Source organism: Leiobunum rupestre, chromosome 9 (assembly GCF_980474605.1).
Source record: "Leiobunum rupestre chromosome 9, qqLeiRupe1.1.hap1, whole genome shotgun sequence".
In the NCBI taxonomy this organism is placed as follows: domain Eukaryota; kingdom Metazoa; phylum Arthropoda; class Arachnida; order Opiliones; family Sclerosomatidae; genus Leiobunum; species Leiobunum rupestre.
The window spans coordinates 36,724,143-36,742,647 of NC_143392.1; the positions used below are offsets into that span (position 1 = coordinate 36,724,143).

Here is an 18,505-nt window from a genome sequence, read left to right on the forward strand (position 1 = left end):
TTTATAATATAGGACAAGTTTAAAAATATAGGATTTTATAGGACACTTCAAGGATTTACAAAGATAATAAGCATAGGTTTAATAGTATAGGATTTTATAGGTCATTTCAAGAATTTAAAAGTTCCTTCCTTCAAATCCAACAATGTAGTCAATTTAAAATTAAAAGTGTTTTTCATCCGAGGCTTAGAAAAATGAATTCATTGTATTGACGGCGCTGTTTCTAAAAATAGCGACTGAAAAGAAACTGCGTCTAAATTAAATTTAAAGTTTCTTACAACTGATGTATAGTTTTGAAATCAAAGTACTAAGCAAATATTTCTGTAGAAATTTGAAACAAAGTGAAAACGGAATGGAGCAGTTCTGATTATTTAGCTGCAGGGAAAATGTGACGCTATTGGCACAAGCGAATAAATATTTTTTTTTTAAAGGAGCAAAAAACAAGTTGGCCTCCGATATATTCATAGTTTCACCCGAGTAAAAGGTACTAGATAAAAACCGGTTACTAAAAATAGGTTCTGTTTCGTCTATTAGTAAATTAAAAAAACCATTTCAAATACCGAGAATAAAAAGAATCCATAACAAACGAAACGTCAATATTAATAGCGCCATCTCTCGAAAGGTAGACGAATTAGTCGACATAAAAGCTACCATAGATTCGTTCCACTAATATCAATTTCATATGAAAAAATTAAGACGTAGCGCCATAAGTATATTATACATGTATATGTTTCATAAGCGTGTCAGATATTTCAAAAGATTACTGGTAGCCAAGCCACGTATGGAGTGACGTTAAATTGACGTCACAAACAAAAAGATAAACGCCTCTAGGGAGGAAAACGATTTAAGCTCACCAAAAATTGAGTAGTCATTCTAGAAATGTGCCACAGTTTAAATTTAAAACCAGCCTGACCAGATGTAACCACCTGATTTTAACCAGATTTAACCCATGGACGAATTAACAACAGGGACGGTCTGGTTCTTAAAAAATATGAAAAGAACTAATATCGATGCCCTCTAGTGACGGTTTCTGGCGTAACAGGAAATTGCTACTGATTCAAAAGGGGGAATAAAGTTCTTGAACCCCCACCTTTCTGTCTATCCGTCCCTTTACAGTCTATCTACCATGCTTTCCTTATTTCTTAATTAATTTATAAGATACTAGTTGAATTATGACCAATTTTTCGAATCACCCAAGTTTGTAATGGTAAGTATTATCTTATAAAATCGTAAAATAAGTTTGTACCAAGGCTTAACTAATTCATCTTTGTGTATAGACGGTCTAGATTCTCTAGAAGGCGTAGAATCAGATGTTGAAAACCCTCTCGAAAACAACACACTTTCTGCCATACATTCTCCACAAAAGAAATCAACTCAAAAAGCCTTAAAATCTTTAACAAATGTGTTTCATATCCCATCTACAATTATACTTATTTTAAGGTAATAAGGAAAACATTTAGATATTACAAAGAGGCTTCCAACGGAAAATCATTTCAAATCAAGACTCTTTAAAAGTGAAAATATTTTGAGATAGATGGCGACATTTCGATAATAGCATTTCCTGTTTATGTCGTCTGATTCACCCTGTGAAAAATATTTACCTGGCAACGCTGAAAAAAACCTTTAGGGAATATGTTATAGAACCAGACCGTCCCTGTTGTTAATTAGTCCATGTTTAACCACATAGTTAAAACCGATTTCTTTTAAAGTATAAACGCAAAAGCTGTGAAAAAAAGCGAAATAATCTTTCATTTCGAATTAAATATGAATAACAAGAGGCATTCAATAACGAAAATACGAAACTAAAACTTTCTGATTAGAATCGTCTGAAAAAACATCCAACACTAGGATAAATGTATATTAGGGCCTGATATAAGACTAATTTTAATGGTAGTTTCATACTGATTTTATCTAGTTAAGACCGAGGTTTTATACTGGCGTTTACATTTTTTGAAAAAGCCGGGTTTTGACGAACCCTGGACGCGTATAACGCGTTCCGTAAATCACTAGAAAACTGTACAAAATACAGAAATAAATGGTAGTTCAACAACGATACATTCCGTCGAAATACGAGTGGTAAGTAAAAATAACTCGGGTGTATATATAAAAGATATAACAGAACTAGAGCGCGAATAGTGGAGAAAAAAATGGCTAAAAAGCGAGCGTGGAATTTAAATCCAGAAATCCAAACCGAAGCGAAAGAAAAAGAAGACCAAAACTTTTGGGAGATTCAAAGTAAATTTCCGAATAAAAGAAAATACTTTGATATACATCCTATACGTTGGGTTGGAAACAAGTTGACCAAAGGCGAAAATATTCCGGCGCTTCAGTAGTCGTTTAAATTCGTGAAAAACATTTGGCGAGAATTACGCCGTAATATTATTTTAATAGCAATTTATACCAATATAATTCTGCAGTTTAATTTAATAGAAATTTAATTATGCAGTTTAATTTAATAGAAATTCAATCCTGCAGTTTAATTTAATACCAATATAATTCTACAGTTTAATTTATTATAAATTTAATTCTGCATTTTAATTTAATATTTAAATTTAATTCTTCGTTTTCAATGACCATCTCCGGAGATTGTCCCTGACTTATTTTGCGCTACAATTTCGTAATTTTTAACCTTGTTTTAGTAAAGATTTCCCATTTGGAACCCAAATTAAATTCCCTGACATTTCCCTGATTTTTAGACTAATTTTTTAAATTTCCTGACATTTAACTGATTTTTAGACCCATATTCAAATTCCCTGACTTTTCCAGGAATTCCAGATTTTCCAGGTACCGTGGCAACCCTGAAATATACACTCTTCAGTTTCTGGCGCCAACTATGATGCGCCGGAATAAAAAGGGAGCTAAGACTTACATTTCAATTAATTCTTTATTTTAATTTAATATTGATTTCTTTAATAAATTACGCTTTTAAGTTTCGTATCCAGCCCTACTATATAAAAGGTTCCAAATTCCTAGATCAGACAACGACGAAGCGAAACGTCAAAAGGCTCTGGGAGCCAGTTTTCAAAAATCCATATCCACCAGTGTGATAAATAATGCACTATCACAGGCCAATAGCCAGTTTAAAAATTAGCTGGGCCAGTTTAAAAATTAAATGCTTGGGGTGTTAGTGGCCCTGGTGACCACTTAATTAATTCAAAGTTTTTCCCTTCAAGATTTTAGTTCATTAAAAAAATACTATATTAATCCCTAAAATTGTTTGGTCTTTGCTTCTAGCACACATTGTCAAGAATAGATAATTTGACCATAAATTAAGAAAGCCTGATTTTGAAGGTTAAAAATGGTAAGTGGCCAGTCGCCAGTTTTTTAAATAAACTACCTATGCTCTACTGGCCACAGGACTAGTTTAAAAAAATTCCTTATTTCTCAGCCTGATATCCACTCTACCTTTGTGACAATGGTGTCGACCGAAAAAAAATTCTAAAATTTTCCCCTTTATCAGAATATGTTTCCGGCGCCATGTATGACGCCCCGGAATAAAAAGGGAGAGAAGATTTCGTTTTCGCAAACCCACCCTCTTTTATTTTAGTTTTCGACGCTGAATAAAGAGAAAAGAGTATTCTCCCTCCCCGTCTTTCCGTATAGAACGGAGAAAAAGCAACATTTTGTAAACTTAAAAGAACCTTAACCTTCAGGGGCCAAAAAGGAGATGGAGCGGGGGAAAAATCCCCAAACGCCGTGGAGTAAAAAAATAGGGGATATTTCTTTTCCATAAATGCAAATGATGAGGGGAAATTCGAAAACGATATCGCTAAAAAAAAATCGAATTTTCAAATTTACTCGAAAAGTGATCGAAAGGGTACCAAGCGATTTGGCGCTCATACTCGAGGGGCTAACCACTCTTAGAAAGTCTGTACACCGGATTACGCTTGGATTAGCACTGCCAAAGGCAGGGACTTCAAAGATTACGCGTAATCCCATTAGTACAGTCAAAGGTACGGCTCTGTACACCGATTACGCGGAGTGATCAGCCCCTCGCTCATACTAGTACACGCCAAGTACAAAAGACAGAGAAAAAACCGGAAGTACTTACCCGGCGGACATACGCATTCCCCAGACGGAAGGTCACGCTTGGGTCGTGAAGAATTAGTCTGTGGGTCGCTGGCTAGCCTCTGAAATTAAAATACAATTCAATAATTAATTTTTTTTATCAAGGACACGCCCGTATCATTAAAATTTACTAATTAACAATTTACGCCTAAAGGATTTAGATAATCATACGTCAATTTAATACACGTGTTGTTCTACTTTTTGATTTTGGTCACGACCGCCATTTTGGGGGGGAAGTATTTTCTATTAAGAAAACTTGAGAAATTAAAAAAGTACAAGGTGTTTAAAATTTTGTTTTACATAAAAATAAACGTGTTGAATCATATTAAAGGTAACCACACAAAAAAGATTGAAAAAGTTTTAAAGTAAAAATAGGAAATGTATTTTACAGGAGATTTATTTTTGGTAGATATTAGATAATTTCTATTAAAATTGCAGAAAAATAATGGATAAATTTGTAATTATAATACGTAATTGCAATGAGTATGAGAAATTTACTCAATAATAGGAAAAATAAGGAAAATATTGTAATTATATTAAAACATTAAAAATGTATGGAAAATTATAATATATAGGAGATGTGAACATCCTGCATATTAAACTGAAAATACGACTAATTACAAGCGAGTCGCGTCATTAAGTTTGGTGGGATCCGTTGCGGTAATTCAAGGACCATATTTACCAGATCATAAAGGAATATTAATGGTTTATTACTAATGGTACTTGTAATTTGTAATAGCTTTTAAACTATTCAAGGAAATTTCCTCCACCACCAGGGTGGCACTTTTTTAATTTTTTAAATTGAATTTAAATCGTTTTATTTTATTTTATTGAATTAATTGATTTTTATACAATTATAATTAACGGATATTTTACTTCTATGAGTTAGCTAATCTTTAAATTAAATCTTAATTGAATTTAATTACTATTTAATGTTTAATTTGTTAAAATTTTCTTTATATTTTAATTTTTTAAAAAATTATTTTTTATTCCTACATTAAAATACATATTAATGATTTAAATCAATGATTTTTTTAAAAAAATACTTAATTTAATTATGATTTTTTCAAAAAATAATTTGATTTAAATCATGATGTTTTCAAAAAATAACTCGATTTAATTATGATTTTTTCAAAAAATAACTGGATTTAAATCATGATGTTTTCAAAAAAATAACTTGATTTAAATCATGATTTATCGTTTAACGAGATTTGATAAAATCCCACAAAATACCTAATCAATAGTTCAATCGGGGATAAATAGGGATTGAAAATAATGAATCCAAGATTTGTAAAAAGTTCAGATGGAGTAATTTGACCTCCGCGGTATCGTAATTTGGATTAAGAAGACGTTATGAAAGAGTCAAGAGCTTTGAAATCTCGGTCATTGCAGAGTTCAGGCACGTCAGCCTATTAAACCGGCGAGAGAATGTAAAGTCAAAATCCCGTCCTCCAAACCAACGGTACCAGGAGGATATAGGCCCTAGAGAGGGCAGGCTGCGTTTCCTTCCTGTTCTACGCGGAGTACTCGGCAAAGAAGTCGCGAAGACCGACCAATTACGGCTAGGGACGACCCCCGATAACGACCCGAGTCCATTGTCTCGCGCGTCGAAAAAACAAACGGACGGACGGACAGACGCGCTTAGCGACGGCATCAGCCCTCCCGATGCCACTCGGGAGGGAGGCTTATGGCTAAAAATGGATATAAAAGGTTATTGTAAGAGCGCCAAACCGCTACGCTCTCCCCCGAAAACCGGACGACTTTTAACCGCTCCAAGTACCCTTAGCGGGGGCCATCCACTTCTTAATAGGCCTAAAAATGTCTATTTTGGCTCCTTCTTAGGCGCTTCTGCCGTGAAATATCGCGCCACCCAAACGCATCCTCAAACCGAAATTTCGGAATGCCAATATGGCGGGAAAAAGGTACTAACGTTATGACGCAACATTCCGGCAAGGGTCAACTAACTCTTTAGTGCCTTTAATAGAGAGGTTAAGCGCGACAAATACGGATGGGCATACGTCGAGCAAATCAGCATTTACAAAGTATCAGTGTAACGGTTTAAAAGATAATTTAAGAATATATTATTAAATCACTGAAGGGTTTTCACAATTTTATTTCAGATTCAAATTCCCTGATTTTTCCAGGTTTTCCCTGGCTAATTTTATGCAATTTATTTTTTATTTTTTTTCCTATATTTTAGTAAAATATTTTCTTTTTACATCCGAAATTTAATTCCCTGACATTATCCTGATTTTTAGACTATTTTTAAAAATTCCCTGACATTTCCCTGATTTTTAGACTAATTTTTAAAATTTCCTGATTTTTAGACTAATTTTTTAAATTCCCTGACATTTCCCTGACTTTTAGACTAATTTTTTAAATTCCCTGGCATTTCCCTGACTTTTAGACTAATTTTTAAAAATCACTGACATTTCCCTGATTTTTAGACTAATATTTAAAATTCCCTGACATTTCCCTAATTTAAAGACTAATTATTTAAATTCCCTGACATTTCCCGAATTTAAAGACTAATTATTTAAATTCCCTGACATTTCCCTGATTTTTAGACTAATTTTTAAAAATCCCTGACATTTCCCTGATTTGTGCGACCCATATTCAAATTCCCTGATTTTCCAGGATTCCCTGACCATCTCTAAAGATTTTCCCTGACTACTTTTTTTTTATTTTTTATACTATATTTTAGTAAAATATTTTCTATTTGCAACCGAAATTTGATCGGCGCTTAAATAAACCGCTCTCTGACTGCCTTGCCCCCGTTGAAAAATGCTGCCAGATCTATGGTATATTCCCATTCGACCGAAATCCCATTCGACCGAAAGAATTTTAAAATGTAGCCCAATTGGCGGGGTGATTTGGTATTTTATTTATAAGGTATGTACTATCGAATATCCATGTTTAGGTTAGGTTAGGTTAGGTTAGAGTTGGTTAAGTTTACTATTTCAGTTTTGGTTCAGTTACTTTTCTTGACTAGGTGAAGATAAAAATATAATTCATGCTCATTCCATTTTATTTTCAGTAACTAAATTGAAAACATAGCAAAAGCCAATTTATATAGCAGCGTTCGGTCGAGTGGGACACATAAAAGCGTTCGGTCGAATGGGACACATAAAAACCGCACGTTTCGGCGGAATTCGGTCGAATGGGACACCTCAAAAACCGCCTTCGGTCGAATGGGATTTCGGTCGAATGGGACTAAAGCAGATCTATGCATAGAAAATTATCAGCTTTGGCAGTATAAAGATAATCCATAGACAAACAAGTTGTATGCCCATTGCCCAGTCGCAGTAGCACAAACTCTATAATCGGCTGTGAATTATATTTTATTTACAGGAATATTCCCTGAAATTTCCCTGATTTCTAGACCCATGTTCAAATTCCCTGACATTTCCAGGAATTTTAGGTACTGTGGCAACCCTGGACTGTGTTATAAACATCTCTGATATTAAAAGCTTTGAATCACGTACCAGTGTTAACTAATTTTTGATACAAACACATGTAAGCTAATCAACATAATGCCATAAAACCATTTTCTTGAATGAAACCTTGTTCACGGGATATGACGTAAATTACGTCATTTACAAATCGATGACGAAAAACGCGTCACCTACTTTACAAATGTGAAACGGAAGTTAGTCAAACGGATTTATAAAACGAAAAAATATTTCAACTCATTTCAAACTTTTAACAATCCACATAGTCTAACTCGTGCTCTCGCGATCACGTGATTTCGTTTCCATGGTAACCTTTTCAAGGATTATAAAAACTTTTCGTTTTTGGTTTCACTTATTGTATGTTCCGTGTGAAACAAGGTCTCATTGAAATTTTGTGTATGGAAATATTACACAGAGGCACACTTATTGATAATTATGTTACATATGACAATAGTAATAGCGGAGGTAATCAGCTAGGTTTAATACAAAGACGCCAATCCTATTTTTTTAAACCTAATCTATATTTGCCTGTAAATCCTTAAAATGACATATACAATTCTATATTTTTAAATTTTACAATATTTTCCTGTAAACCCTTAAATTTCCTATCAAATCCTATATTTTTAAACCTAATCTATATCCTGTAAATCCTTAAAATGCCCTATAAAACCCTTTATTTTTAAATCTAATCTATTATCTTGTAAATCCTTAAAATGCCATATAAAATCCTGTATTTTTAAACCTAATCTATATTATCCTGTAAATCATTAAAAGGCCCTATAAAATCCTATATTTTAAAACCTAATCTATATCCTGTAAATAATTAAAATGTCCTATAAAATCCTATATTTTTAAATATAATCTATATTATCCTGTAAATCCTTAAAATGTCCTATAAAAACCTATATTTTGAAACCTAAGCTATATCCTGTAAATCCTTAAAATGTCCTATGAAATTCTATATTTTTAAACCTAATCTATATTATAGTGTAAATCCTTAAAATGTCCTATAAAAACCTATATTTTGAAACCTAATCTAAATACTGTAAATCCTTAAAATGTCCTATAAAATTATATCCTATCAAGGATGTATATATTTATATTTAGGGATAAGGACTAAGAGACTTTGTCTCAGCATATCCATTTTCCATAAATCTAAATTAAGTACATTCTTAAAAGTTAAAACCAATATAAATTTCGATTTTTTTCTGCCAAATCGAATTTTGAGAATTCCACGGAAGCATTCGAAGGTACATGTTCCAAAACGAAGCATTAAAAGGGCATACGTATCTCTCAAGAGTACATTATATACGTCTGGTAATAAGTAGTATTTTACCTCCGCAAGAATAAGAAAATTTAACGTTCATTAGCCACCGTTTTTCGTAAATAAAAAATGTTCATGTTAAAGAAAATAAGCAAAAAAACAAAGAAGAAATTTTCGAAAGATTTATAAGATTTTTATTGTTAACGGGCGTAAAAACATGATAAATTCGTGACACAGGGAAACTAATAATGACCCTGATATTGAGTTGGAATGTTTTGAGGCGAAAATAATTCATTAGATTATATACTGTTTGTTTTAGGGCCATATAAAAATATAACGGGAAATTTCAATACTGGTGCTTTTTGTAATGAATTCGGTATAAACCTAAAACGTGGATCACGAATTTCGGGGGAAGGTAAACACCGGCGTTGGGGGTTTGAAAAATTCATCGTTCTATGGCTCTCAGATCAAAAACTCGCCTCGGGTAATTTTCGGATTATATTTCGCGATCACGTCGTTGGAGGGAGGCACCTACGAGGAGAAGATCGAGCTGGGATAGCGAAGAAAGATTTTTTTCTGCCTACGGTAGGTTTTTTTTATATTTCATAGGTTGTCTATCGGCAACAGACAATCTACCCAACCAGGTCCCCCCCATCTCGTCGGAAGTTCGTTCTGTACAGATAAAAATATATGTACGAGTCCAAGAAGAGAGGGCTACGGCATTTACTGTGGCAGACTTCCTATATTAAAGATCTTTTGTACTTTTGAGCTACATTTTTTGCCCAATGGAAAAAGTAGAAAAGGAAATAGTCGTTCCTTCTCTGGGGGTAATAAAACGTGAATAACGCGGCTGGAAATCGCTTTTTTTTCTCGCAACAGAAACGGGCCTAATGTCCTCTTTTAAAACTTCAATATGAGCCGATTTTTCTGTATGTCAAATGACTAGAGTGATTTCTTCTGCGATTTGCCATCCCTTTCCCCCTTAAAAGATTGGCAAGGCCTAGGGTCTTCACCACGAGCGAAAAATGGACTCTCACGCTCCGCAAAGTCCCGCCAAAATGTCTCACGTTTTGTTTACTAAAATAGATAATTTTTTACCTCACGGATTAAAATCTAATAGATTATATCGTACTGGCAGACGGTAATTACCGGTTTGTTTTTTTTTGCGTTTGCGTCGTCTGTCATCTAAAAGTTCGTTGACAGTGTTGCCAATATATGATAATAACAATAAAACGCGTCTTCTCAATATATAAAATGAAATTAAGAATGCAAATTCTAAAGTATCATGAGTTGATTATTTTATAATTATTACACGTGCCAAATATGGTTTTATTAATGATGCAAGGTTTATTTTAAAATGAATAATGCTTATCATATTTCATAATGGTACTGAAAGTCAGCGAACCGAGTATAAGGTTGGTAAAGTGAGAAAAGAGGAAACAGACCTGTTCAATTTGCATCTTCTCGAACCTGTCCTTCATCTTGGCCTCCATTCTGGCTTCCAGATCTTGATAGTAGGGTATCCTCATCTCCATTTGCTGGCACTTAGATTCCAGGAAGAGAAGTCTGTCCTCCAAGTGAAAAAGACGCAGTCCGCACAGCGCGGATAGAATGAGGGAGAGCGCGCACAGCACCCAGAGAAGCACCACGGGACCCATGCCGCATTTCTTCGACATTTTTCCCTCCTTGACATTGAGAGGGTTGGCGGAGACGCTGCTACTTCGGAGCATCCCGGGATGTCCGATGGACGTCGGGTGGTTGTAGGACGGCGGCTGGTCCCGGACCGAGACCACGGACAAGGGTGCCGACGCCGCGCTCTTGCCGCTGTCGCCGCAGTTTAAAAGGGGGTACGAACAAAGTTTAGACGGGCTCGACGAGCGGCCGTGATGGTGGCCGCTTCCGGCGCGGGACGGTTGTGACCGATGGTCGGGCGAAACGTGACCTGTCGACCTCGGCAACGAATTGCGGGAACCGGACGAAGGCGAAACGCCATCCTGGTTCCTGCCACGCGATTTCACGTTTTCGTCCATCTTCCTAAGTTAACGGCGGGATAATCCCCGGAATTAAAAGAAACCCAGCGACTTCCGGTCTCTACGATCGAGAGACGAATCTACGCGGACGATAATTAACAAATGTCCGGAGACGCGGGAAGGAAGCCTCGACATCTCGAACGACTCAATGTCATTTTTGAGTACGGTGCCGAAAACTGTCTTTCGCGATAATAATTAGCGGTATTACTGCTCCCCGCTAATTAGGAGCCGCATGGCGGGGCCTTTTCAAGTCCAGTACCTCTTAGCAAATGAGCCCGTTGACCTTTGTCCGGTTTATAAAATAGCCCCTTCGATGACCGTCGTAGGCACGACGCCGAAACCAAATTAGTCGTCAGCTTCGAGACACGCGCTCACGTCGCCGACGAAGCCCTGGCGGCTGGAAACGTTCGCGTTCGACCGCTCTCCGAAACTAGAACTACAATGACTGAAGCGTCTCCGTTTCGAAAGGGAAATTAAACAGCCGTAAAGCCGTCCTCCCGTCGCTTGTAGAGCCTAAGCGGCGAATACCCTCGCCAGAGACACCACGAACTTTCCAACGCCGGAAGAAACTTTCCGCGCCTCCTTCCCCCCACCTGGTTGTGATTTCTCCTCGGCCAGAGAGGGAACCGTATTTCCCCCCTGTAAAGTTGTCTTTCTTCCCTCCCCTATGAGGACACCGAACGGCCACTAGGAAAATATATTCTATCGTCTTTTCTCGCGCCATCTAGTTGTGGTATAGCGAAACAGAAAGTAATCGCTCTAACGTTAAAACGAATGTTTTTAGTTTAATATTGTGTGTGAACAGAATGGATTTTTCTAAACTCTTAAATTTATTTTTTTTATACTAAGGTTAAAGATAATTTATTTATTAGAAAACCTCTCTACGTGGCGCTAAAAACGTACAAAAGTCCGGAAAATTTGAAACTGGATCGAATCGATCGAATAGGGCAGAATAAGGTACGCGTGGATTAGAGATGTTGTTAGGTTTCCTATGTTATTATTCGCAACCGAAACGAGTCTAAGTGACGTAACGATCTGCTACAGACCAAGTAAAAAGTGATAAGAACGTTTTTTCTTAAATAAACTTATCAAATATAAGCAACTGAAGCAAAATTATATTAAAATGAAACTATAATTATTTATGAAGTCAAATTTACGAATAACGACGAGGAAAAACTAATAGCATCTGCTTTAGCCACTACCTATCCAAGTTTCAATGGCAAAATAAAGGGGGCGTAGTGATAGTTTTCGGTCGTGAATAAAGGTACTTGCTCGGGATATTTCTTTATTTAATATCTGGAATTTTAGTTCGACAATTCTGGCCACTAGTTTATTTAATATTTGGACCCTGTTTCCTAGACAACGGCAAGGTTTCAGCTTTTAAGAGTTAAGACACAGAAACAAATATATGGCGTTGAAAAATACATACTGTTCTAACAAATTTTTAAATAATTTTCTTAACCTCTTTAAATTTTCAGAATTTAAGAAAAAGATTTCATTAATTTAAACGGTCTTATTATAAATTTCTGTTTCGTCTACATGCCTAACTTTTGGAAAATGCTTTATTAAGTACAGATCAGAGAGCCATCTTGCGTGAATCAGAAGCAAAGAAATAAGTAATCATTCCCCCACTTATCGGGACAAGTGCACGGCCTTTATAATAACGTAGGCAACGGCTATTGCTCACTTTTCAGCACAATTATAAATGGTTGGATCATTTAGAGTCTCAAATTAGTTATTTTTGGTTTTTATTGATTGTAAAATTAAATAATGAGTACATATTGGAAAATATTTGTTTTAAAATGAGGCTTAGTTGATACTTGTAAAACCAAAACCAGCCTTATGTTATTTGATTTATTTACAAATGGTATACGAATTTGTCTCAGTCATCTTTAATATTGTCGGTATGTTCTTGAATTTCATTTAAACTCGCTTTACTCCTGTCTTTACCAGTTCCATAAAACGTCTTTTCATTGTAAATTCGGTTTTTGATCCGATACGTGCCGTGAAGCTTATCCCAAATATCCAGATTAAATCCGAAATTTACGTGAAAATATCTAAAAATATGCCAATTTCAGTGTTGCTGGCTAAAATAATTCTTATCATAGGCATTTCAATATTTACTGGTGATGGTTATCGTGAAAGGTTGTGGATGGCTGCCATGGCCAAATTGAGGACAGTTTGACCCCAGAATGACCCAGAACGTTGTAATAGTAGAGGTACAAGGTATTCGTTAAGTAAACGCCTTAAAAACACGGAATTTTATGATGAGACATAAGTTGATGTTAATTAAAACTAAGGGTTTATAATTATATTCCATAAGTGTGTCAGTTAATTAGTATAAATAACTAGCGACATTTGAACTGCCGTGACGACCAGGCTAAGATCACATATTAAGTCTAAAGTCCACTAAAATGTGTTGTCATTTTATAAACGGCTCAGTAAAAATTTAAGTTAAAAGGAACCACCTATGGACTGCAATGTAAAGGATGATAAAATTAGCGAATAAGTAGATTAGTCCATTATAAAATTATTAGATTAGTCCATTTAACTTAACATTGCGTATATACTAATCTGCACCACTCTCCCCCTATTCGGCTTTCTGTTGCTATGCAACTCGTTTTGAAATTTTTAATATTTAGGCTTAGTTTCTCTATTCGGTGTAATAGTCGCGAGCCAGATTTCCCGCACGATACTGACGAGTCCCAAATAGGACGAAACCGGTCTACCGTTGGAATTTCTGGCTATTTAATTTAATTTAATTTAATTTTTCACTCGAAGATCTATTTGGTCCGAGTTTCGCGTCTTTTTGTTCGCTCGGAGACCTATCGATACGAGCTATTAGTAAGTTTTTAAATTTCTTCAAATTGGTTTAGGGTTTAGCTTTATTATCCCTTTTCATAATGGACTAATCTACTTATTCGCTAATTTTATCAGTAAAAATTTAACCGACACACTTATGTCCAATATAATTATAGACTTATGCTAAGACGTAGTGAACACGGACTCACTCCAATGTAACGGGATTAAGAAAATTGGACAGAATATGCAAATCTGGTAGAAGATCATTTCCAACGGGTGCATGGCTGTAGCCGCGAATGGGGTCGGTTGCTTGTAGCGATGGTGCCATTTATGGATGCTCTTGTACAACAGTGGGAAATGCATGGCGCGATGGGCGTAGTAAAGTTCCAGCTCCTATAAACACCATCAACCAATTAAATTTTAAGGTTAAATACCTTCATTAATGCAAATTAACATATTTTGTAGTAGAATAGGTGAAATCGGGACAACTTTTCGTGGAGCGTGTTAATGAAAACGCAACGAATTTTACGAACGACAGTCGAAAGTTATTCTCAACAAAAATGTTGGGAAAAAATGTTGGGACGTGTGAAAGTGTTGTATTCGAGCAGTGGTTTTCAACCTGTGTACCTGGGTCTGCGTTGCCAAACGGACTATAATTATAGTACATTTCGATAATATGAACTTACGATTTTCTCCGTACTATAATTTCAATCGCGATTATTTTACTAAATTTCCGGTATTTGCGCGATAATTAAATAAATTACTCCTAGTAGGCAAAGAAGGGAAATATTATACTCCTTGGAGTGTTTGGTTTCTACCTTCTTATACTCGCAAAGACGGCCGACTAATCAAGCGTGTTGTATTAACTAAATAGGCCGTGAATCTTGGAAGTTGCGGCAAAATAAATATGTAAGTCACAGCCAACTATGATCAATAAGTGCTATCACGCTATAGCGAGTAATCAAAGTTGGCCGAAGTTGTGTACTATAATTATAAATTAAGTTTTGGGACCTGGAAACGCTGTCATCGAGCGACTTTTAAAGCCTTTAATTCAGGTGGCCAGGTTACAATGCGTAGGAGGGTGGTGGCAAACCCTGCATGCCACGCGAGCCAATAGCTTCCTACACTCACTATTATCGTTAACCTCAACAAGTTTTTATGGAAGGAGGAACTGAAGAACTTGGGGAAAACCCCTTAAACCAGTGTGGAGAGAACTTGCAAACTCAACGCGGAAGGAATTGTTCCGAGTTTTCACCCAGTGCCTCAAGTTGGGATCGAACCCGGCTCTTCTCGCTGCGAGGCGAAAGTGATATTAAAAATATATAAAAAGGTTAAAAACCCAAATAACAAATTTATAATTTAGCCTATTCTACTTAAAATTTGTGCAGTTTTGTTTATAAATAATTATTATTATAAATAATAAATTATTTTTTTATAAATAAAAAATAATATATTTGAAATCTGTAACCACTGTATTAGAGAATAAATTAATCTTACGGTTATTAGAAGCAGCATTGGAAATGAAAGAAAGTAATAAAGCCAACCCTTCTGCTCAATTTGGTAATACAAAGTGGAGTAGCCACCGTTTCCGATGTAACAAGACACAAACCCAGAATTGAATGAAACTAAATGGATATAATACCACCGTGTTAGAAAGATATGGTAACGGTGGGTTTGTGAAATATACAAAAAAACCTATTGTCAGGACTAAAATGCCGGATATGACTGCGTGTTTCTCGTCTTTCCAGGACATGAACTTCCTCGGTTGACACTTCCACGTCTGAGGACATTCTCGTTGGCGGATGTAAAAGTACCTACGCATGTAGATCCAATGTGATTGCCGCTTATTGCAAAAGTTATATTCCGAAAGTCATCGGAAACAATTGTCACCAAAACAAAAATTAAATTTAGGTGAATGGCCACTTCCGCTTTCTTCTACTTTTATCTTTATCAACTTCCGCTTTAGTCTTCTTTTACCTGACCCGCTTCCTTTTAAGTCTGCTTTTACTTCGTCCACTTCCTTTTTAGCCTGCTTTTACCTCGCCCACTTCCGTTTTAGTCTGCTCTTACCTCACCCACTTCCGTTTTAGTTTTCTATTACCTCACCCACTTCCGTTTTAGTTTGCTCTTATCATACCCACTTCCTTTATATTCTGCTTTTACCTTGTCCACAAACTTTCTTTTAAGCCTACTTTTAACTCTCCACTTCCTTTTTAGTCTGCTTTTACCTCGCCCACTTCCTTTTCAGTCTGATTTTACCTCACCCACTTCCTTTTTATTATGATTTTACCTCAAACACTTCCTTTATATTATGCTTTTACCTCGTACACTTCCTTTTTTATTATTTTTTAACCTCACAGACTTTCTTTTAAGCCTACTTCTAACCCTCCACTTCCTTTATATTCTGGTTTTACCTCACCCACTTCCTTTTTATTATGCTTTTACCTCAAACACTTCCTTTACATTCTGCTTTTACCTCGTCCAGTTCTCTTTTTATTATTTTTTAACCTCACATACTTTCTTTTAAGCCTACTTTTAACTGTCCACTTACTTTATATTCTGCTTTTACCTCGCCCACTTCCTTTACATTCTGCTCTTACCGCGCCCACTTCCTTTTTGTATGATTTAACCTCACCCACTTCCTTTACATTCTGCTCTTACCGCGCCCACTTCCTTTTTGTATGATTTAACCTCACCCACTTCCTTTACATTCTGCTCTTACCGCGCCCACTTCCTTTTTGTATGATTTAATCTCACCCACTTCCTTTACATTCTGCTCTTACCGCGCCCACTTCCTTTTTGTATGATTTAACCTCACCCACTTCCTTTACATTCTGCTCTTACCTCGCCCACTTCCTTTTTAGTCTACTTATACCTTGCCCAATTCAGCTTCAGTCTGCTATTACCTCCGCTAGTATTGAGCACAGAACAGGCCCGTACACAGCCGCCAAAACTCGGGGGCGCTCAAATTCTTTTTGGGGGTGCCAATGCCTTGAGTCATTTTTATCTCCCCACCTATGAAATTAGTAAATTGGGGATGCTCAAGTACTCATTTGGGGGCGATGAGCATCCCCTGGCGCCCCCCCATGTACGGGCCTGGCACAGACACCAATAGAATATATAGTAAAGGAATAGCAGCCCGACTGAATTATCGTCTCGATATAATTTAAAACCTATTAAATTCCGGTAGCTATGATTTAAACTTAACCTTTTGAAGTATATATTCACCGGAAACACCCCTCGAAAACCCCCGACCTTCGAACCTCAAGGTACATTTTAAAATTTTGTCAAAGCTGAAGTTGCTAATCCTCTACTATATTATCTATGAGACACCTAAATTTAAAATATTTTGGAACAAATGTTTTCAGTATTTTTACCAGTGAATAAAACAACAGACGGGAAAGTAAACGGCGTAGGCCGACAAGATGCTTCCAACGATGTAAAACGGAAGTCCTTCCAACTTATTGCCGATCATGTCCGCTAGCTCAGACGGTAATTGTTCGAAATAAACAGACCCATTCTGAAAAATGTCGACGAAACCCAATTGTTTCTCCAAGCTAACGTACAGCAACAGCCAATTACCTTGCAATTAAATTTATTGAATGTTAATAATAATAAAACAAATTAAATCAGTAGTATGTAATATATATCTTACAAGATCCATCTAGTCTATTAAAATAAAACATGTACCTAGTGCTAACGGCACTTTCCAATTTCCATTGCTACTCCAACTAATGTTTTAAAATGTGCAAATTAAATTACGTACTAATATTTAATTGTGTATAAATAATATTTTCCCGATTTTATAGCTTAATTAGATAATGCACAATTTTTTCTTCCAAAGTAAATTTTTGAAAAATATTCGGTATACATGTTTCAAGTAAATAGGTAATACGAAAGATATATTATAGACTTGTGATATTACTAACTAGGAGACGACCCGAGGTGATTTTCACCGATTTTAACTAAATTCGGGGGATAAGTATAAACCTTTATGTTACTTGAAATTTCCTAAAAGGAAACGTTTCGACGGGGTTTAGTTTTGCCATGGCAACCAAAAATGTTTTTGATTACTTAAAACCTACTTTTCCTTATGAAAATTAACATGGAATTTAATTTTAGTGGTTCCCCTTTTAAATTTTTTTATAAATATTTGGCATTTACCAATTTTACTTCCATAACCAAAATTTTGACAATTTACTTAAATTTATCTAATTTACACACTTAACTAATATTTACCGAAATGTACACGCATTAACCCATTTTTTCCCATATTAAAAAATATAATGAAATTTACTTGTATTTACCCAATTTGCTATTTTTTTTTTCAAAATTTACACGCATTTACCCAATGTTCAATTTTTTTGATATAATTTATTTAAATTCTGCGATTTCTAAATGTTAATTTCCACTGAGAAACGTTGGTTTTAAGTCTTCCAAAACATTTTTGGTAGCCACAGCAAAACTAAAGCCCGTCGAAACTTTTCTTTTTGAAAAGTTTCAACATATATAAAGGTTTACTTATCCCCCGAATTTAAACCAAATCGTTTAAAATCCCCTGGTGTCGTCTCCTTATAAGTACCAACCATTCAGAGTTAGTCCAGACGTCAAGATTATAAAGCTGGCCAGCAAGAAACCAGTCAGTTTTCCGGGTCGTAGGGAGTACCAGAAGCGGTCGTACACGTTGTAGAATGCGTCTTGGGCAGTATCGAATAGGTCCAATTGGTCATCGTGAGGCGCTATAGCTTTTTTACCCAACATCGCGGAAATTTGGCTTCCAAGAAATGCACCGTTGTATAAGAAATGAATCCGCACTGTCGTCTAATGAACTTTACCAATATATCTGGATAACACTTATCTCGGATAGATAGATTATGCAAAAATGAAAGATA

At 35.7% G+C, this 18,505-nt stretch overlaps 2 protein-coding genes across 9 annotated transcripts in view; both read right to left on the reverse strand.

The window, feature by feature from the left end:
* The window catches only part of LOC149927325 (uncharacterized), a 176,771-nt gene extending 165,447 nt beyond the window's left edge, over positions 1-11,324 (reverse strand). For all 8 annotated transcript variants that reach the window (XM_090159209.1, XM_090159207.1, XM_090159213.1 and 5 more), the window contains exons 1-2: positions 10,227-11,324; positions 4,049-4,127 (exon numbers count right to left, since the gene is read on the reverse strand). In XM_090159209.1, the coding sequence (XP_090015335.1) occupies positions 4,049-4,127; positions 10,227-10,811 (664 nt within the window). In that variant the 5' untranslated portion in view covers positions 10,812-11,324. The remainder of the gene's footprint in view (positions 1-4,048; positions 4,128-10,226) is intronic.
* A 1,232-nt stretch (positions 11,325-12,556) lies between these two features.
* Positions 12,557-18,505, reverse strand: LOC149927326 (lathosterol oxidase-like). The gene is made up of 7 exons (XM_090159214.1): positions 18,200-18,505; positions 16,991-17,195; positions 15,309-15,427; positions 15,111-15,238; positions 13,823-14,006; positions 12,936-13,056; positions 12,557-12,868 (listed from the first exon to the last, which is right to left on the reverse strand). The coding sequence occupies exons 1-7, from the start codon at positions 18,372-18,374 to the stop codon at positions 12,694-12,696; spliced, it is 1,107 nt and encodes a 368-aa protein (XP_090015340.1). The 5' UTR covers positions 18,375-18,505; the 3' UTR covers positions 12,557-12,693.